The following is a 22,453-nucleotide window of genomic DNA, read 5'->3' on the forward strand; positions in this document are numbered from 1 at the left end:
TTGAACAGAACAAAGTACTGGGGACCGCGTTGTATCCGGGACGAGAGCAAGAGTAGAACGGCCAGAAAAAAGCTTTGGGTAGCTTTCGACAGTCCAAGACACTCGCGTTTTCACCATTCGCCAGGAACGTATTTTCACAACGACGTCTCGCCAGAAATTGCTGTTGTCGCTCGGTAGGGATATCAAGTTAGCCAGGTGCAAGAGACGGAAACGCCAGCCGTCACCATGGGGAGCGTCAACGTGAACCGTAATGTGAGCGATGCGTTCTATCGCTATAAAATGCCGCGGATCCAGGCCAAAGTGGAGGGCAAGGGTAACGGCATCAAAACGGTTATCGTGAACATGGTCGACGTCGCGAAAGCGATTGGACGGCCCGCCACCTACCCGACCAAGTACTTTGGCTGCGAGCTCGGCGCCCAGACCCAATTCGACTTCAAAAACGAGCGGTTCATCGTAAACGGCTCGCACGACGCTACCAAACTGCAAGACCTCCTCGACGGGTTCATCCGTAAATACGTGCTTTGCCCGGCCTGCGACAATCCTGAAACCGAGCTGATGGTCAGCTCGAAGAAGGGTACCATCTCGCAGGGATGCAAAGCGTGCGGCTATCACGGTCTATTGGAAAGTAATCACAAATTGAACACCTACATATTAAAGAACCCGCCAAGCTTGAATCCTGCGGTCCAAGGCAGTTCATTAACCGAGGGAAAACGTGGGAAACGCTCGAAACGCGCCAACGGCGAAACAAATACCACCACCACTACGACTACCGCTACTGCCAACGGCGATCGATCTGGTTCTCCGGAGAACGATACGACCACCACCGACATCGTGGTCGAGGCTCCTCAAAAGATGGCGGACGAGAACGGAGACGACGATAATTGGGCGGTCGACGTGTCGGAGGAGGCGGTCAGAGCACGTCTGCAGGATCTAACGGAGGGCGCCAAGGGTATGACCATCAGCGACGATCTCGATAAGACTGAAAAGGAAAGGATGGATATGTTTTACAAGCTGGTGAAGTGTCGTCGCGATGCCGGGCAATTAGACAACCACAAAGAGTTAATCTCGGAGGCTGAGCGTTTGGAGATAAAGACGAAAGCACCGTTGATCTTGGCTGAATTGCTCTTCGATCAGAATATCGCCGCCCAAGCGAAGAAATATCGCGTGCTTCTTCTGCGTTTCACCCATGACGATATCAAGGCGCAAAAGTATTTGATCAAGGGAATCGAGCAGGTGATAGCTTTGCACAAGGACGCTTTGATGCCGAAAGTACCTGGCATTTTGAAGGTGAGATCGTTTACTGCAGCCGTAGCCATTGCTGGCACACTGATTCTGAATTGATTCTTAACGAATACTACGAGCCAATCTACGTCACTTCTTATCGCGATAATTACACTAAAACAATTTTAATGTTCGTTCTATCTGTACAGGCTAATCTTTACAGTCTTTATCGTTAACTGCAGGCTTTAAAAGCAATCTTTAAAAAGATGTACGCGCGTTATCTGTACGTACATTTTAAACCGTTGAACCATTTTTAACGAATACAAATATGTTTGATCAGTGCTTAGCGAGTTAAAACGCTATGTGTTTATATATAATATCGATCACAAACGAGTTAACAAACTGTTTCTGCTTATTATTTCAGCTGTTTTACGATGCTGATATTTTAGAGGAAAAAGCTTTGTTCGAGTGGTCGAACAAGGTGACAAGAAAAAATATATCAAAAGATTTGGTATCAAAGGATTTGATATCGAAAGAAATTCACGAGAAAGCAGCACCGTTCTTAACCTGGTTGCAGGAAGCAGAGGAAGAGGATTCTGAATCAGAGGAAGAAGACGATGATTTGGAGGTAAAGATCGTGCGTTTTGAATAAGAAGTTTAGAACTGTGTATAGTTACAATTATTGTTTTTTCGTTTTTGTTTTGTAGATTGAATACGATGATAGAGCTAAACAATCGCTGAAACCGCAACAGCCACCGCCTGCGCAGAAGCCTGCTGTAGTCAACGAAGGCTCTGGTGATGAAGATGATTTTGATATCGATGCCATTTAGAAAGAAAACAAGATAGAAAGATGCTCATATACTCGGGCGTGGAAAATTAGAGGAAGAACATGTCCGATAGAGGATGACGCTAACGATCTATTCTCACATGATACAAAGAGCCGCAATGCAATCTCTTATTATAATATAGTGTTTTTTTGTTATTTTAGGCCAAGGAAGTGATTTATAAATGCCATTATATGTATATGAGAAATTTTAACTGTTCCCAAGTTGACAATATTTATCTGTACGGTAATAATTTTTATTGTTTTTTAATAAGGCGATTTGCGAATTACCTATATCATTATTCCTAATTAATTATTGAGATTTTCGAAATGAACGAGAGCCGATGCTTCTATAACTTAATGCGCGTCGCTCTTTTAGAAGAAAGAAAAGATTTTGATAGTTCTCTGGCGTTATTGGGAAGTTGGCCTGCTGAAAGCGTTCTCTATTGTATCTATTTACTATTCAAATAATAATTATTCAAATAAATATGGTTTATCGCAATGTAGTAATTTCGTTTTCATTTTGTATGCGTATCCTCCGAGTTATAATCACGCGGTACCAGCAACGCAATAAAAATAGGTATTACAAACACCCATTACAGTTTACTCAGCCATCCATAATTGATACGATTCCTTTGAAATAGGTGAATCAATAATGATTCACATAAAAAGACAGTTTGTGATTTAAAGAAAAGATAAACTTTTTTCACAGATTTATCTTCTGTACTTCAATCGCTTGTATGCCCTTAGCGACAAAGCGGTAAGACGTACAATTTATCATATAGTTCGCATGCATTATGTATGTGCGTATAATGTATCAAAATACATGTACTGAACACGTATTAATTAACAAAATATCTTTACAGACATCGCAACGTTTCTTTACTATTTTCTCCGAATTTATTGATAATTTGATTTGTTTCTATTCAATTTTATATTTGAGAAACTACTTACAGATCAGTGGCATCATCTCGGTAGAAAATGGTCAAACTGGTTGACATTCAGTTTCAGCTTTCCTTGAAGAGCTGAAGCTAGTCTATCAGTAATTAATTTCCTTGACGATAATGATATGCGACCGGTTTGAGTACTTTCTATAAAGATGACGCTACGTGTAATTCAATATTAGGTTGACTATAGTGGTGACTAATCCAAGTTAATAACTAACAATGTATATGGATAGATCTACATCTTCCTTAACCCTTTCTTCCCCCTTCTACCGATGGATACCGTGGGTGTATTCTGATTTCCACCGCACAGGGATAAACCTCTGCTTTAATTAAAAATGGCTCCTTGGTGCAGCTCTTTCCTTGGAACAACAAAACCTCAAGCATGAACACTTCTTTTTCCTTTTGTGCTTTCAAATATTGTAACATACTAGTAATTTTAACCATACGATAGTTTTTTAAGTTCTGTCGTTTCGTGCAACATTGAGCAAACATAAATCGACGATCGTCCAATGGGAAGTAGTTTTATCTAGTAACTATCTTTCTCATTGGTTGGCTCCGTCTAGTTGGTGTCATATGAGCTGCAGATTCGTTGTAATTGCTGTAAGTTTTGTAGGTTTGATTAAGCCTTAGGCTTTTATCTAATCGTATTTCTCTGAATACCAATCGTTCAACACCATTGCACGAGCATAAAAAACTATATAATCGAGTTGAAGATAAAATGTCGCTTCATAGAAATCGATACGAAACGTAGAAAATTCCGGTAACTGGCGTTGCTGTCGGATAGAGTCGCTTCAGTCGCGGTTTTACTATCGGCCAACGGTCGACTTACATTCTGGAGATTTTCTCGGCAATTTATCCGTTCCGAGGCACGAATTTTCGATTCGTACGGAATTTAACGGACGTCCAGGGTGTCGCGAGAGTGAAAATCACCCTCGGTGCTCCACTCGGTATCCGAATCGTGAAATATGTGATTACTGTGCTCTTATTAAGTTCCACGGTTTTCGCCATCTTAGTCTGTCATCAAACCTGCGGAAACAAAGTTTAGTGTCTCCTTTATCGCGTTCCACCTTGTCGCTGGGGACGATAGTCAGACGAAAGTTCGATCGACGTTCCTCCGCATCGTGACCGTCGTTTCACAGTGAATTCGCGATAGAGATCGGTGAGTGGAATCCGTTTTTTTCGGCGGTATCACTGACCGTCGTGTCATTGCATTTCGTTCCACGGATTTGGTCAAATATTGCACGAGCTGAACCTCCCGAAATCTGTTTGCCCACTGAAAAACGATTCTCTTAAAGGTTCGCCCTCGAAACGTCGAGGCATCCTGTTCTTTATCAAGAAAGTGGGATGATACACTGAACAGGGGGAAATTCCTGCGTGGACCGTTCGCAAGGGTGAGTTTTCGATCGTCCAGGCATTTCAAATATAAGCTCCGACTTTTGCACCCCGTGCGAGTCGAAAATCGTTTGATCTATTTGGTCTCGAATTGCCACGCCTTCGATAGACGATCGTCGGAAGTAAATCGTTTTTAATTCAGTTCCTGTAAGACTCTTCGGAACCATCACAGAAAATCAGTGACCATGACGATGATTGTGATGATAATTATCCCTATTCTGACGCGGCTTTAGAAAGGAGCGCGTTCCATCGAAATTTTCACTAATCTTCTAAAAATGGTATCGGAACTCGCGGCGAGAGAAATTGTTTCACGGTGCATCATTGTTCGGCGTATCCTTGTGCATTCTTTAAGTGTGATTACATAAATACGCGCAGATAACCGAAGATTGTGCACAAGATGACAGATGATGATAAGATCGTCAAAGCGGAACGTCCAATTGTAAACTGAATAAATCTGCCATTTGTAAATATTTTTCCGTTCCTTGTGTATTTTACCATTTAACAGGAATAATGGATACTTGTATGGACGTTTATTCGACTGTTTTATCGTGTGCTTGGAATCCCTAACCTCTACGAAATTATGAAACGTTCATGGAATAGTCTCGATGAGCTGGTTGAATTATTTATTCAGATATTTCAAGAACTCGCATCATGCAGTTCCTAACTAGCGTTCTATATACTGTTACCGCATTTCCCATTTACTGTTACCGCTATAGACAAGTGAAACTTAAAACGAATATGCAATTGTTATACGATATGGATCCCAATCATAGTGTTCCAAGCCGTTATATCCCCCTTACAAATATAGATCTTCAATTGTCTCGCCTCATCCATGACCATTTGCGACTGAAAAATAATGCAATGCACTTCGCCGCGCTGTCGTTGACCTCTTTCTATTTTATACTTTCGAAAATCTAATTTAAAAATTCTCTTCGCTGAGCATTCAATTTGCGCATCTAATCTAGAGAGTGCAAACGAAGCCACGCTACCGCTACCTTCAGCTCGAACTTTTCAAACAACTTCGAGCGCATTCGAAAATGATTGTATCTTGTATATTTGTAGATATTTTATTATAACGTTTACCAATACCATTAAGGATACTTTTAATAAAATAAAAAGCGTTTTGTAACATGAGATGATCGTATTAAATCTATAAGACAAACATCGTCCACCCTGTTTTACGTCAAATGCTCACGCACGTGCTCTTCCCAATAGCCTTATCGATTTCTAACACGTATACATGCACGCCCGACCCATAAGATGGCATCCTTGAAAGGCTACCTAATCAATCGTGACAGCGCTACTTTCTCAGAAGCGTTTTTATGCTCCAAGTCTTGTATTGTTACGAACAGCCTTGTTTGTTACTTTTTGAACGATAAATAAAGTTTCTGGATCGAATGCGATCGAAAAGTGTGGAAGCTTTCGAAAAATCGCTAATTTAATTACACCGTGGCGTTCTTCCCGATAGAATCGTCGAATGAAATTCGTGAAAGGCAATTTTTTATAGGTGTTGCATGGATGCGGTTGCATGTTGTACGCTCCTCTACGAACGGGCGCACATGGTACAGTACTTGTAACGTTCTGTCGTCATGCCGTGAGTCATCCGGCTATCGTCGGTTTCTGTTCCCCTGCGAGAAACGAGAAAGGTTGCGAGAACTCGCGCTCTATGTGCGTTCCCTGCTGCCCGTGCAACTCCTAAAACGGTCCACAAACTCCAGACGAATTAATTGGTTAAAAAAATTATTAACGGCGCTATTCTGTGTCGGCGTTTGTCTATCATGATACGTATCTACGCGGTGTTACTTGTATTAATGCGATATGCTTTTATGTCCATGTAACCGCGGTTCGGTTTAACGCAATTAATTACTAAAAGAAGGAAGGTAACAGGGCAGAAGTAGAGGAAGGAAGTAGTTCGAAATCGGTTTCAAGTCTGTACTTTTACAAGCGAATTATATATTCTTTTCTCCAAAAAGAGTTTGGTCAGGGATATTGTAGGTGGACGTGCGTGTAGATACGTGTCTCCCAGCCCTTTACGAAGCGTTAAGTGTCATACACGCGCAGCACCCTCTCTTAGAAGGTTCATTCATCGCATATCCACCCTTATCCACCCCCGGTTATTCCTACTGACCGACTGACGTTTATTTGCGTATAGGGCAGTAACGACGGTAAGCACGAAGCACTTTTCTTAAAGTAGAAACGTATCGTTCATTCCGTCGTGCACAGCAAGTATATCCGACATGCCGGTGTCCAGTGCACCTATTTTGTGCAGTTGTAGGAACACCCATGAAATCGTGGGCGCATGCGCAATCGTACCGCATCCCCTTCCGTACCCTGCCGTGTCGGTCTTTCGTGTAGAGGGTGCGAAGCCAAACGTTAGCCCTCTCAGTAAAGAATTAAACGCGATTCCGCGAGGTGGCCCCCTTTAGAAATCACATTACGGGACACGCTGTAGTGTATATAGATATATACATATACATATATTGTACAGATTCTATTTTTGTACGGTTTTGGACACGGGATAAATGACTTTTTTACGACAGATCCGATCGACTGAGAGTGACAATACGGCTGCGACTGTCCGCGAAGAAACGACAGACAGATCGATATAGTAGAAAGTTAAACTTTTTTTTGTACACGAAATTAGGTAGGTCCAACAGAGTCCAACATTACCGATGGGTAGAACAGATATGTCAAAAACGCTGAACGCTTATAGAATGTGAGTAGTTTCCCCTACTTACGAATCCTTCTACAAACCATTTCGATTGCTATCTAGTTTTTTCCATTTCTTTTCCTTTTTTATTAACACCTTGTCGAATCAGGCATTCCTACACCGCTACACGGTTTTACGTAAACATACCAAGCTCTAATTGCCGCGCACTTTCATTAGAAACCTCACCTACAGCCTGTTTTTTCATCGCAGTTTTTCCAGCAGCACGATATGCGCCATTAAGAAAAACCTCGCGACTGCATGCGCGAACGGAACGAAATGATACTTCTCGAAAATCGAGGAGCGTTCAGATGTCTCGACATTAAGGAATATGTTATATTTGTTTGACATGACAAATTTCATAGCACATCGTTCACAACATCGGCTGAGATATTCATTTTCGCTACCGGTACTTTGTAATATAAGCTCCACCAAAAGTCGATACGACCCGAGACATTCGTGCTTTAACTCTTCACGCTTCTCTCAGATTCTTTATATAGTATAATCGATTCGTGAAGATTACCCTGCTCACAATTGCGTGCAACAAGGTTCAATCGTTCTTTTAAGTCCAAGTCTTTCTGATGAATCAGTTCATCGGAAAACTATCGTCGACGAGAACGAGACATTCTTCCTCGAATCTGTCCCTTAAAACGATGCGACGTTTCAGTCGTAATAGCCGAGGTCAAGGCTTGTTTGGTGGGACGATTGCACGAGGTCAAGGTTTACAGGTGTAGAAACCTAAAATGCAGAATTTGACCTGGCACGCCGACGAGTCAGTAATTTCCTCGTTTCCCCCCAGGAATCTATACTTCCGGTCATCCTTATCGATTGAGTACGACGTCGCGAATTTTCTATTTCTCCATCTCCATCTCTCTCTCCCTTCCTCCCCCCTCTCCCCCCTCTCTCTCTCTCTCTTTATCCGTTGAAAATTCACCGTCTCCCTTCTCTACATCTATATACATTATGTCGCATAAAAGAACAGGCCATGGTATTCGCGCTTGCGCGGCATTACCCAGCCATTGATTCCGTCTGGGTTTTAACGCGGTTCTGACATGGGGTAAGTTTTCTATCGGAACGATCTTATTTTCAATTGAATTTCGTACTCCACCGTGTCATCCAGCGATTCGTCGCGCGAACGTTTCGTTCCATCGACAATAATTATTCGCGAGGCGCGCGAATACCGCCGATTAGTCTTTCCTTCTCGAAAATTCACTTTTACTCGGTACGTTCTGTCACACCTACGAACACCAGAAGCGCCGTGACTACCGCGCATGCGCGTCCATGCAAAACCATTGATTTCTGTAGGTTTTACGTGGCCCTAACATGGGGTAAGTTTTTATTTCGAATTAACTCTACTTGGTAATCGGTGTTTGAGTGTTCCTAAAGCCATTTTCGCTCGTACGAACGAACGTTAGGCCGTAATAGGGGATCGTATGTTTACGTAGGAACGGAATCACTCCGGCCAGTTTGAGTACGAAAACGTTCTCTGTACGTGTGCGAATGCCGGATACGTTCTGGTTGCCTCGGTTGAAATACTTGGCGATGCCTATTTTTGATTGCGGTTAATTATTGGCGCGTAAACCAAGTCGTTCCAAATACCGCCTGTACACCGCCTAGCTTTACCTTTTTCTTTATGCTTTCTGCCTTTGGTCGCGATCGTAGAAGGCTGCGCAAAACGCAGCCTCATTATCACTCTGCGGTGTTATCGTTGCGACAACTGCATAACAATCGATTTCGATTGAAATAAATTGCGATAGAACGTTGCACGTTCGACTCACATCTTTCCTCGATTAAAGAACGATACATGTTCCTACTGTCTAACAGTACTAACGAGAACGTGATACCTAAAATAAAATAATATTCAAAGTAATACTTGAAATAAAGAATGGCTAACGAAATTCTTTAATTTTACGTCCGATTCGATGTTTACTATGTATGTGTAACCGGCTGTTTTTAATTTCCAGCAAAAAAATAGAAAACATTGGTAGAATGACGGCCATGACGCAGGAAGAAATTATGGCTGGTGCCAGAATTGTGGCACAGGGGTTGGAAGCCCTCCGTGTGGAGCACGGCGGACTTTTACAGGCCCTTCAGACCCAAGATGCGCCGGTGGCGAGAGACAAAGCTAGCTTGCTGTCGAAGAACATCGAGATGATAGAGCTGGGCCTCGGCGAGGCACAGGTCATGATGGCCCTTGCGAACCACTTGCAAATGGTGGAGGCCGAGAAACAGAAGTTGAGGACGCAAGTGAGGAGGCTGTGCCAAGAGAACGCCTGGTTGAGGGACGAATTGGCTGGAACGCAGCAAAAGTTGCAAGCCAGCGAGCAAGCAGTAAGTAATTGAATCGGGAGCATTTCAGAAGCGCAACACGATGGGGATGATAGCGTTGCGTTCATCTAATGCAATAATATACACGGGCTCCTCGAAGGTCGCGTTCGTTACACATTCGTGAAATGTTTTCAGCAATTTCGTTTCAATATTACAATTTGATTTTTTGCGTTCTCAGTAGTCGTTACTCAGTAGCCGTAAACTCGGCGTTTCCTAAGGATCAATCCATATGTGTGCACGAAACTTGAACTTCGACGATACGACGTTCGTGTAAAATATCTTTCCACCCTTTTCAGGCTACTTCGCTCTTCAGGAGTTCAAAAGGGTGTGGACGACACTCGGAGGCGCATACCAATAGATAATATGTAACATTTTTTTAAACAAGGGACTAACGCATGTAACGTTTTACCAGGTAGCCCAGTTGGAGGAACAAAAGAAACAATTAGATTTCATGGCAAGCATAAAACAGTACGATCCGGATCCCTCCGCGGACGATGAAAACGCTAAAGACAGACAGCCAGACGATCCTGTGGTTGATCTGTTCCCTGATGATGATGCAGACGATCGAAACAGTAAGTGTACGTTCGCTTTTTCATTGTTTTATCAAGCATCTCTTGCAGGTGTTTGAAGTTCATCCGTTAAGTCTGTGCGAATAACGCGGAAGAGATCCTAAAACTCTTAAAGGACTATTTATTATGAAGAATAGAAGAACTTCCCAGGATGATGAACCTCGATGAAGTTCTTTGATGACGATTTAAATCGTTTCCTTAAAGTTCTGTATACTACAAGACTAACGATACGCAACATCGTATATTGAGAATTTCATTGTACCAATCGAGAAGCGGAGAGATTCTGCGTTCGCACAGGCTTAACGACACCGCGATAAGGGTCACTTTGTTTGCAATGTTCGGCGTTTTTCTATTGCAGCGATATCGCCTACACCGCCTTCACAATTTGCACAACAAGTAAACGCGGGATACGAGATACCCGCGCGCTTGCGTACGCTGCACAATTTGGTTATACAATACGCGAGCCAAGGCCGCTACGAGGTGGCCGTGCCGCTCTGCAAACAGGCGTTGGAGGATCTCGAGAAGACCTCCGGCCACGACCACCCGGACGTCGCCACGATGTTGAACATACTTGCGTTAGTATACAGAGATCAGAACAAATACAAAGAGGCAGCGAACCTGTTGAACGACGCGCTGGCGATTCGCGAAAAGACGCTTGGCGAGAACCACCCGGCTGTCGCTGCTACGTTGAACAACCTGGCCGTTTTGTACGGTAAGCGAGGCAAATACAAGGAGGCGGAGCCGTTGTGCAAACGCGCCCTGGATATCCGAGAGAAGGTCCTCGGACGCGATCATCCGGACGTCGCGAAGCAGCTAAACAATCTCGCGTTGCTCTGCCAGAACCAGACCAAGTACGAGGAAGTGGAACGCTACTATTTGCGCGCGTTGGAGATCTACGAAAGTAAACTCGGCCCGGACGATCCTAACGTCGCCAAGACGAAGAATAATCTGGCCTCGTGCTACTTGAAACAGGCCAAATACAAGGACGCGGAGATTTTGTACAAACAGGTGTTGACTAGAGCACACGAGAAGGAGTTTGGTGCTATTGCTAGTGATAATAAACCAATCTGGCAGGTAAGGACGCCTTCAGTGCTTTCCGATCTTTGCAATACCGAGTCCAAAGCCGATCAATGCAATACCAAGGGGCGTTCTTCGAATTAACGATGCTCTCGTGCATTTAAGTCAAATAATTTCTTGTTTGTACAAAATTTTATGACGTTCAAGTATGTTATATTTTGTAAATAAGGTAGCCAATGGTTTTTTTACATTTTACGCGCAGTTCTTTCTATTCTTTTTTTCCGCTTAATCCAATTCGTGTACACCAAAGGTCAAAGTTAAATATATGATAATAAACGTTTTTACTTGGGTATCTTCTGCACCAAGAAACGAGTTCTAATTTACGATCTCTCGACTTGTCGTTCGACGAATCCTTTCCTCTGGTATTGCGAGGGTTACTTACGGTTACCGGATGTAACGGTGACACGGAAGGTGCTAGAATCCACTGAGTGATGGAAAAACAACGTGCTCGTTTCAGGTTGCGGAAGAAAGGGAAGAGAATAAACATAGAAATAAAGAGAACGCTCCATACGGAGAATATGGAGGCTGGCATAAAGCAGCCAAGGTGGACTCGCCTACAGTCACGACTACCCTGAAGAATCTTGCTGCGTTATACCGAAGGCAAGGGAAATACGAGGCGGCAGAAACTCTTGAGGATTGCGCTTTGAGGTCACGAAGAGAGGTAAGCGAAGCAATTGTTAGACTACAAACTACTGTCTAGACTTTCACGATAGAAGTAACGGAACATATAGCACGGTGAAAGAAACTTGAAGACGTATAAAAACGATCAGAAAGAAAATTATCTAGTACGTGATGCGAAGAGATTAGTTTCTTGGATGTATTGCGCCCTGTCAAGATCGTTAAATCGAATAGAGAGTTGTTGATGTTGTTTTAGCACATTCGAAGCTTGCGTTAATGATTCATGTGAGTCATGCAATATCGCAGTCGTTTAAGCTGACGCTTGTAAGTCATATCGGTACTGCAAGAACGATTCGCATCTTCTGAAGAACATAGAAGAATACATCAGCTTAGAATGTGTTTAAAGCATTGAAAGATCGTTCTAACCCTATAACTACTAAGGATCGGTGAAGAATCCCAACGTTTATTTCATTTCTTTGGCAAACATAGTCAAGCACAGTCTCGATTATGAGTTCCAATATCGTCTGAATAGATTTGAGAGAACTGTAACATTTCTGATTGAAATATAATGCGCTCATTGTTATAAGTTGTCATCATGTGGAAGCCATCCTACTTAGTTGATAATCGTTTGTATAAGTTTGTATGTTTTGTCTTATACGAAACAGGATTTCGTTAATGCCTTTGATGTGCGCTCAGCTAGCTTTGTCAAAAATCTATCAAGCCTTTTCAATGTTTTGACTATTGAATCATACTCTAAATCGAAGTGCCTCAGAGTTCATAATTGCTTGCGTAACACACTCAGCTTACAATTGTAGTCTAATAATGCAGGGATCAGGATTATTTCAATTTAACAAAATACTACAGCAAGTAGATATTTCCCTCACTGATACTTATTGTGTGCAGCGCTGCTGACGCGTTTCGCAGAAATAATGGGCAATACCATTTAGAAATGGAGTATAACGAAAATACTGGATCAGAGTATCTAAACACGTTCGCATCGGGAAACGAGAATTCTTGTTTTGCGAGGAATTTTAGAAACTAATTGTTGCAGTTTTAATACACACATGTTAAAATATCTTTAGACATTTAACTGCGAATGTGTTAACATGAAATATACGAAGACTCCGCAAAGCATTAATATCTGAAATTTTCTAACAAATCTGTCCAGTCCCATTTAAATTTTACTGTCTCAGAGGACTTGTTGCGCAAAGCAAAGTACATTTATAATGCATCCTACGTGACGAGGCAGTAGATAATATGGACGTTCATGCGATCACTTGCTGCGGTTGCAGCTTGGACTGCCAATCGATTGTCACTCATCGCGAGAATCTGGAATCTGCGAACCGATTCTGTTCATGCGTCCATCACGTGTACTCTTCTCTTTATATTGATCGCTTCGTCTCATTGGATCGACAATAGTTGCATTGTTATGCATCCTTACGTGAGAAACGCTATCACAGCGAGAAAGAACAAGATTTATCTAAGTTTACGCCGTTATATGAAAAAAATTTCACAACCGGAATGGTAACTTGGTAGTTATAGGGTTAATCGCGAGCATCGCGGAAGTACTGATTACTTGAGTAACCATTTCCGTTTCCCCTCGAAACAGACATTGGAGTTCGTAAAACAAGGGAAAGTCGCTCAGATTCTAGGGGAGGAGAAGGGATCGACGAGACGCGGCTCGCGGTCAAGTCTGGCCAACAGCGAACACGAGCAACACGACGAGGTAAGTTCTCGTTCACATTAAAAACGTGACCAATTCAGTTTTAGTACGCACTGCATGTTCGTAGCACACGAATTAGTCTCGTCTACTATCCTTTTCTTCTTTCTTTTTTTGTTCTTTTTTCGTTATCCGGCCTGTTCTGATGAATCGGCGACACGACACACAATCACAGGGCTCGCTGCCGCTGGTACAAAGGGAGCTACACGAGGGACAGTCCGGCCACAACGACGCTAGTTCTAACAGACACGGTTTTAAAAACAAGATCTTCCAAGCTTTCGGGATTCACTCTTCTATGTAGGATAAATCCTTCGTTCGTAGCGTTCTCTTTTTCTTTTTTCTCGTTCGATCTATTCGCTCAGTCGCCGCGCGGCGTACTTCCGGTGTACGACTGCGTTTATTATACGTACCTCTAGGACAAGAACGGATTGCCTAGTTAAAAGAAATGTACGATTTAGGTGTCCATTTTTAAATTCCACGTAGCGAGAGCCTCTCGAAGAGGGCGGGTACAGTTGCGATGACACGCGTTAATTGTACCACAGTTCCTAACGTTTCTGCTCGTTCTTCTCGGCGCTAAGTCGTGACGCGTGTATTTAAACAAATATACTTTCTGGCATTTTTCTTATGTGTTCGACTCGAGCGTCGTGCGAGGTTTCGTGTAGGTTTGCACCGTTCTCCTGAACCAGTATTCAGAATTTGTTGAATACCCTTCTACAGATTTGGTCATTCTAATTTCGATAACCATGTTTTTCTGTTCGAACATAAGTAAATTTTGATCCTGATCCTTTAATCAAACGATTAAATTGTAATAAATTTATTTCTGAAACGACTTTTAAAAAATTATCAATGTGACTACAATAATTTCCAGGAAAATGGTTTAAAATCCTAAATGTACAAATTTATAGGAGGTCGTTTACAATAGTATTAAAGTTCGTACGATGTTTGGACAGAGGATAGGTCGATCAAATTAGAAAAATATAAAAAGAGAAGAGTTATTTCGAGCACGTCCGTTCAGTACTGAGAAAAATGTAGTTAACGCGTGTCTCCTCAACTGTACCTTTCTCTTCGCATGATTCCTCTAAAATGCAAGCATTTATAGGAGTGTATAGTTCGTCGGATATAGGAATTGGGTGGTCCGAGATTTTTCTGGGCATTTCACCGTTCTTTCTCGCAACCAGGTATCCCTGATTAACAATGACGAAAGCACCTGATACTGCACTCGTTTTTTACTATATTTACTGTACAAGAATTTCGGTAACCGATCGTTGCTATCTCCATTTTATTATCCGTTTCTTTTAATACATTTTTAATTGTCGTCTTGGAGAGTAACATGTAGAAAAAGTAAAACAGCTTTTTACAGATCACTTCTACACGCAAGCTGTGATAACGACGTTCTTTTCATTTATTTCTGCGTGTCGATCTTTTCTTTTTCGAGAAAAACAAATCGATGAAAGTGAATCGATATCCGAATTGAAGAGGTGCTTTCTACGAAGCATTTCGTTGCATTTTATTTATCTGTAATTATCACCATCTAGAACTGTTCGAAACATCGTACGCTTGTATTATACACAACCGTGTAGTAAGCAATTAGAGTAAACTAAACGACTAAGCTTCCACAGACAATTATTTTCGTAACAAAAATTACACTATCGCTTCTCGCGAGTTACCCTTGACTGGAGAGCAGAGTATAACGCCAATCGTTCGTGCGAGCGAAAAGAGTACCAGTTTTTAAAACGAACTCCTTTCTCCTTTTCCTTTTTTAATGCTCATGCTGTTTCTCTCGTAAGCCAGAACATCGTGAAACCACGCACACAAACTACTACTATTACTATTATTACTATTATTATTATTACAAGTAGTACAATTGTTAGCAACGGCTTTTGCTTAACTATATAGTACAGTATAGATTTGCAAAGGTGACGATTTGAAAATTTAATAAGCGAGTCGAATGATTTTGAAAAACCCATTAATTTTCTCTCTGCGATTGGTCGTTCTTACGATACAATTGTCTATTCTTGACTTTCAATCAGACCCAGCCACGGTCTTTTTTGAGCTTCAGGGCTCGAGTCATCATCGGTGTTATTTTTTACGCTCGTTCGTCTATTTCTATGTAATTAACATATGCGTTCAATTATACACTCGTTCTTTCTCCTGTTTGGCTTAGAGTTGCATTCGACCGCCGCCATATTGTTTCCTTTAGCGCGTTGTGAGGTGTCTATAAATTTTGAACGTTTTATCATTTTATTCATTTAAATAATAAAACAACCCGTTCGGAAAAGTATTACATATATTTATTAGGCATTCAGTGCCGTGCAATTCGCTAGGTTATATATATATATATATATGGGTTATATATATAAATATAAATATAAATATAAATATATATATATATTATATATATATATACGTATGTTATATTAGTACTATTATTATTATTATTATTATTATTATTATTATTATTATTATTATTATTATTATTATTATTATTATTATTATTATTATTATTATTATTATTATTATTATTATTATTATTGTTATTGTTATTACTATTATTATTATTCTTAAACGATTCTCGTTTGCACGACAAATGATTGTATTTTAAAAAGTAGATCTCAAGAACTTACGGACGAAAGGGTACTTTTTACAATTTTTACTAGTGCTCGGGGCACCTTGTATCCCACTTTTTATTCGTCTCCCATTGCGTTCCGAGACTTCGAACTTTCTGTCTATAAACGAAATGTCACGATATTATCCAATTATAATGTTCGAACTCGCGATCAGTTGTTGCGGAAATATGAATTATTTAATAATAAGTAACGCCTTGAGACTTTAACGAGCGAACGAATAAATTATTTTCTAACTGAACATGGACATCTTGATTGTTACTCGACTCGAGGGGGGTCGTGGTATACCGTGGGATCCTCATCACGTTTTATCTACCTTTGTGTCCCTTTCTCTCTTATTATTGGGTCATGCTAAAAGTTTTCGCAATTTCGAACAACGAAACTGTACAATTCCGCCAATATTCTTCCTTGCCAACACGATATATAGAAATGTATTCCTCGTCGATGAAAAGATGATTATGATCTGCGAAATCGAAGTGCTACTTGAAAGCATTTTCAATGTTTCTTCTTCGAAAACAGTTTTCCTTCAGACACCATTTTTCTCATCAGAGTAACATTGATCACTGTCCTTTGAAACCCTCGTCTATCGCTTCCACTCGACTTTTATACAAATATAATTGTAATACCGTTTTAAACACTACGCTATATTAATCGATCAATTTCATAATACACTGTTTAGTGAAACTTAGAATCATCCTATTGCGTACGATCTAATAGAATTTTTTCAATGGACTCATCAGACATTAAGGAAAAGCATACGCACGTCGTGAAACGTACAAGACGTTGGAAGAGTATTTCGAAAAGCACGAAGGAAAGATTTTCTTTTAACGTATCAATGTTATTCGGCGATATGTGTTGGGGCTTGAGAAATTGTAATTAATCACACTTGCAGCAAAGCCAGCGAATTGCGATCCACACAACACGGAAACAGCGAAAGTTTTCAGACTGACCTGATGTATTTGTTACTACCACCTAAACCGATGTGTAGGAACCTTTGTACGAAACAGAGAATGCGTATATATGTATAACTGCATTTGCATTGTTGATTACCCCTCGCACGCCATTTGTGTTTTTTAACCGTCATTACCAGTCGTTTTTTCGATATCTGCGTTGTCGTTTTGTTTCGCTTTGATTTGAGTACTCTGCGGGCCGGGACTTAGATAAAAGGATGTCCACTCTGGAGTACGATTTCGTCTGGACAAGCGAATTACCGGGACGAAACTAAACCGGGTGCTCTGTAGCAGGTGCGTATCCGTAGATTTTGTAGAATAATTTTTGTTTTCTTTTTTTTTCTTCTCTCTCTGTCAATTATTCCTTGTCTTTTACTTTTTATTTTCCCTCCCTAATGTTTTGTGTCGATACACAGATGATTAATTACTTTTTTTTCTCGTACCATCGCCAATTCACCATCGTCCGACTCACCACTTTAATTTTAGACGTTGCCACGGTGCAGACGATATTTTTACCATTCTTCTTTTCTTTTTTTTTTTGGAACATAACTCGGAGATCACGATTGATAATTATCGTCGAGTGTCCTGGCGATTAATTACTGCTCCATTTGTGTAAAGTCCGTAGCTAGCATGGTACGTTGTAATATTTGGCTTGTTGTACATACGTTTAAAACCACCACCGAGCAGTAATTAATTACTGTAAATGTTATGTCGATATTTTGCCTGCCATGGTACCATACGAATTAATGTCACACTCTTTTCAGCTCTCGTAATATTTTTATTGAAGTCTCGCGCGAATCTTGTGCCTTCGATATGAAATAACTTCATTTGCATCTATTTCCTTTTTTTCTTTCTTATTTTCTCGCACGTTCGTTCGCGATTTTTTAAAAATCAAACATTCAGATTTCTATACTTCGCACTTTCAAATTCCCACAGACTTATGAAATACCATTAAAAACTTGTTTATACTGGATTTTGTAGTTTGCCAACTTGCAAAAATTCAAATTTCTTTCAAACATTTAAATTCGTAGATGCGCGAAGGGTTAAATTTATGTTTAAATTTGTACGTTTCGAAATTTTCTGCTTTTTTTCCTTAAATTTTACCATTTAAATTTTAAAGTTTAAACTATTTCATCGTTCAGATCTCATCAGAATCGAAGGCACGGGATTCTTCGAAGATTTCTCAGATCGATCTCTCTAGAAACGGTGTATCCTCTTCTGTTTCAGGACCGGAAGTATTACGTTCGTGCACAGTAAATGGTACCACGTAAGAAAGAGAGAGAGAGGGAGGGAGGGAGAGAGGGGGGGGGGGGAGAGAGAGAAAGAACAATCCGCGAAACGATTACGCCAGGACGATAAATTCGGGACTCTGCATTGTTTGGTCAAAACATTGGCTGACGTCCACTGTATCTGGATCGTTTAACGTGTAACAGCACATTCCAGCTGCTTTTTTTTCTCGATTAATCAGACGCACCGTAAAGAAGTACTCGATGTTGCTGCTCGTGCTTGACACGGGACAATAATTTATGGCTTCGTGGCTAGCGACTGTCCGTTTGGAAATAGAATGCAAAGAAAGAAGACGTACAAAGTATAGGAAGGCGAGAATTGGTCTGTTGTGCTTCGAACGTGTATTCGAATTAAAAAAAGAAAAAAATGGGGAAGAACGAAAAGAAGTTCGAGTTAACATTCTTTGCGTTCATTCTCGTTTCAACGCGAAGAACAGAAGGCTATTCACACTGCTGCAAGCTACATTGAAGGCTAAAGGAAGAAAAACCGCGGTGTATCCGATCTTCTCTCCTCGCATTGTACAGAAAAACGAGCGATCAACAGTTTTCTTCTCAAACATACATTGCGTCCATAAGTGCATCTACACGCATCTAATCACTCCATAAACATATCCCTTTCGTTGATCATTCTATTATGCTGGAGGTTGTACATAAAGGCGTGCACGTGTTTGTAGACACTGATAGATTGTCCCGTTGCTACGACATTCGTGTGTCGCTGATTTAAAAAAGATGAGAAGCTTTAATTGCAGCTTGTCATCATTTTGCCAAAATTTTGTAAATGGCCACAGAAGAAATTGCAACTTTTAATCAATCCTTAATTTCTGGATATCTATTAACACAATTTTTGCGCTATAATAATATATTTAACGTATATTACCTATAAAAATTATATTGCAGTATCTTGAAAATTGTAAAATACAATATCGAAACGATGCAGAAGGAATGTAAGTAGCCTTCAATGGCTTTCAACAATAGCTTTCAAAATTTATCTTTATTTGTACAGTTTTGGTTCGCAGAATGTCGCGAATTATCGCGGTCAATCCTCCACCATCCAGATACTTCGCGTGCGTCTGCAAATGTGTGCACGCGTTAACGCGACAACGTGTAATCATTCCACGAGCTCTAGCTTCTCTCGATCGACGTTCGAAAATGGTAAGATGAAAATTAGAGGTGAACATTTGTATGTCGCTTAGCATTGTTGAATGTATCCTTACACGCACGGTGAAACATACACACAGATAGACACACATAACACCCAAACGTGCACGTTAGAATAAACGCGAGTATATCCATTCGTCATATTTAAAAGAGTATAACGATGAAGCTAACCGCAAGGGGAGACCACGTTTTTCCTCGCGTTTCTCGTCACAGAGTCGAATCGTGCTGGAGACAACGCGTTTAAACAATAGTGGAAGGAGCCAATACGCCCGGCGACGTTTATTTCTCTCCTATTTAGAATCGTACGCTTAAGTACTTATATATTGTATACTTACATATGTTACAAACACTTAATTTATTCTCATCGCGTTCTACTTCGATCCGTTCGTTATTTTCGCTTTTATTTTCCTCTTAAATTACGACACCAGTGGCAAGCATGACGGATTATCATTGTACGTTGTATTATATAGGACCGCGACTATTTAAATTATTTGAACGTGTGGGAACGCGTTATATCCTTCTATTCGAGAGTGAATTCTGTATTGGATCGCGCAAATAGCGGTTGCCTTTAGCAAATTTTTTATGCGACGGTGTACGGCGTATGCTTAAGCATTCGAAACCAATGATCATATTGTAACCGGCTGTGAATTTAATACCGAGCCTGAGAAATAGATGGATCGTTGCGAGCAGCTACGACATCGTAGAATGATAATCGTTTTGAATTAGTCAAGTCCTTGCGGTAGACTTAAGTACGGTAGAACTCCATTTATACGATCGCGAGCTAGTTGATTGGATCTGGCGCAGGTTTAAGAAATCCTGGGGCCGTTGCGAGGTCTTAGAGCCCGCCATCTTGATACCGAGTAAAGAACTGCTTATTTATATGCTTATTAATTGACTAATGGCTATTTTCAGTAAGTTTTTTCTACATATATTACGATATTCGAAATAGTAACTAAATATAAGTTTAGATTAGTTGAATCTAGGGCGAAAATTTCTTCTAGAGATATTCAATACGTGTAAAGTTTGTTAACTTTTGTTAGTATGCATTAAAAGGATATTATACTATTTAAATAGTAACGATAGATATTAGTATTTTTGGATTAATTCAACCCTGTACGAGCTGTTGATACGATGACAGTCTCGTAGAGTCGAAATAAATGGAGTTCTATTGTAAGGTTTAGCTCGATTGAAGACCTCGATGGAAGACGTTTTTCCGTTTCGAGACGCATGGCATTGCCATCATTTCCTATCAGTTTCACGCGCCATTTAACTTTTTCATTGCGAAACCAGCTGCTGTAATGGCTGATTACTAGACCGTCTGTCATGTTCGATCAGCGTGTTAAGAAATGGCTCGCTCTAAATACTTAACGAACGAGTACGCTGATATCGTTGTTGCGAATAATCAATAATTAAACCATACCGCGCAGTAAGTATAGTTGATGAACAGCAACTATGACTATGCTTAGGAATACTATGCCAGAAAGTAGCGAGTATAATCTATTACGAAATATCTTCATCAGTACTTGATGACAACGAACGACATAATCTTGCAAAGAGTTACTCGATAACCCTTTTACAGTGTAATAAATAGCAGAGTAAGATATCTATTCTTTAGTGCGAATGTTCCTGCTCGCCATATTCAGAGAATTATTTCTCGGCTGATTTCATGGAATCGTTTAGAAATACTCAGTTTCTTAATTGCACTTTGTGAAATTCAATTTTAGACATGAAATTTATTCTGTTCTCGTATTTCACTGTGAAAGGGCGAATTACTGCAACTATTATATTATCATAATACTTTTCGCGGCAGATGCAAGGAAATTGAAGAGAAACCGCGATTTTTACAAATGTCCGCTTGCTTGTTCAACATGCGCACTTTTCAAAGGTCTGTTCGTATGCGTGTACGCGTTGGATGTTTAAGAAAGAGTTAAAAGAAGACGGTGAGAATTTGCTTAGTGGCAAAAATTCAAATAACGTGAGAAAGTTCCATCGGACTGGCCTAGTTCAAAAGATATCGACTACACCCCGAAACGCTAGTGTGCAGCGATCGTTTAACCGTCGTAGCGATGATGATGGGTTTGTTTCTCGATTTCGTGTGCATTTTTCGATCGCGAGGCAAAGTTTCATCTTTTTTCTTTTTTTTATGCAACGATCATTTCCCTTTCATCGTTAATTTTGTTCCCTCTTACTGGTACACATTTTCATTTGATTCTCGCGTGTACACTCATTACTCTGAAGAAACATGCATTTACTGATATTATGGTATATTCTGCGCCTGAGAGCTTGGAGGCCTAGGATTAGCAGTTTTCACTCTCCACATTTTGGATTTCCTGCGTTCTCCTTCCACGTTCGTCTTTGCAATTCTCAACTGACAATTCTTGTTCGTTACTTTGTAATTTAGTTAGCGGTGTCGAGTAGCGTATCCCGATGAAATAGTTTCCCACGTCCGGCAGCTGGGTTTACTTCTTTTTAATTTTAACTGCAATTTAGTTGAATTGAGCTAAGCCTGCATCGCTGTTATACGTATTCGTCCCGGTTTCTTTTTCTCATTCGGCTAAATGAGACGCAGATTTTAATTACCGATAATGAATATTTATATTTAATTAGTTGGCTTTTAACGTCTTGTTGGTGATTCGTTTGCGATGCGTGTTCCGCTTCGAGCGAGCGGTAAAAGACACGTGTTATTTTATAATGGCTACAATTTTAGAGTTTTATTATCCATTTGGTATATTTAATAGGTTTTTTTTGGTTCTTTGAAGGGATTAGTGTTTCTTGTATTCTCTCTTTTTTTTATTGTTATGGTTTGAGAATGAGCGAGTTTTAAATGAGCTGTACGGATCGATGTCAGACGGTCCGATTTGTAATCGAGGAATAGATGTGATACGATATTAGAAATAAGATATGGTGTCCACTTACCGTCGGGAGTAGTCGCTTTATTCTATAGCAAACCAAACCACTTATTTGTTTTAAGGTATTGTAGCTCTCGGGTGCAAGTACTGTTATTTAAAACTAATATGTAAGATTTTGATTTAT

General features: G+C 40.5%; 2 protein-coding genes across 7 annotated transcripts; both read left to right on the forward strand.

Moving 5' to 3' along the window:
• Positions 1-225: 225 nt before the first annotated feature.
• Positions 226-2,550, forward strand: Eif5 (eukaryotic translation initiation factor 5). The gene is made up of 3 exons (XM_076908471.1): positions 226-1,287; positions 1,646-1,849; positions 1,929-2,550. Exons 1-3 carry the CDS (start codon positions 226-228, stop codon positions 2,049-2,051), a joined length of 1,389 nt encoding a protein of 462 aa, XP_076764586.1. The 3' UTR covers positions 2,052-2,550.
• A 1,231-nt stretch (positions 2,551-3,781) lies between these two features.
• Positions 3,782-18,608, forward strand: Klc (kinesin light chain). Of its 6 annotated transcripts, XM_076908347.1 has the most exons (8): positions 3,782-4,150; positions 4,287-4,382; positions 9,055-9,421; positions 9,831-9,996; positions 10,346-11,061; positions 11,522-11,725; positions 13,292-13,408; positions 13,578-13,881. In XM_076908347.1, the coding sequence occupies exons 3-8, from the start codon at positions 9,080-9,082 to the stop codon at positions 13,701-13,703; spliced, it is 1,671 nt and encodes a 556-aa protein (XP_076764462.1). In that variant the 5' UTR covers positions 3,782-4,150; positions 4,287-4,382; positions 9,055-9,079; the 3' UTR covers positions 13,704-13,881. The 6 variants fall into 6 exon arrangements, with proteins under 6 accessions (XP_076764462.1, XP_076764454.1, XP_076764471.1 ...); XM_076908339.1 differs by having other exon boundaries at positions 3,782-4,382; XM_076908356.1 differs by lacking the exons at positions 3,782-4,150; positions 4,287-4,382; positions 13,578-13,881 and adding exons at positions 6,783-7,099; positions 18,204-18,608.
• Positions 18,609-22,453: the final 3,845 nt, after the last annotated feature.

Source organism: Xylocopa sonorina, chromosome 1 (genome assembly GCF_050948175.1).
Source record: "Xylocopa sonorina isolate GNS202 chromosome 1, iyXylSono1_principal, whole genome shotgun sequence".
In the NCBI taxonomy this organism is placed as follows: domain Eukaryota; kingdom Metazoa; phylum Arthropoda; class Insecta; order Hymenoptera; family Apidae; genus Xylocopa; species Xylocopa sonorina.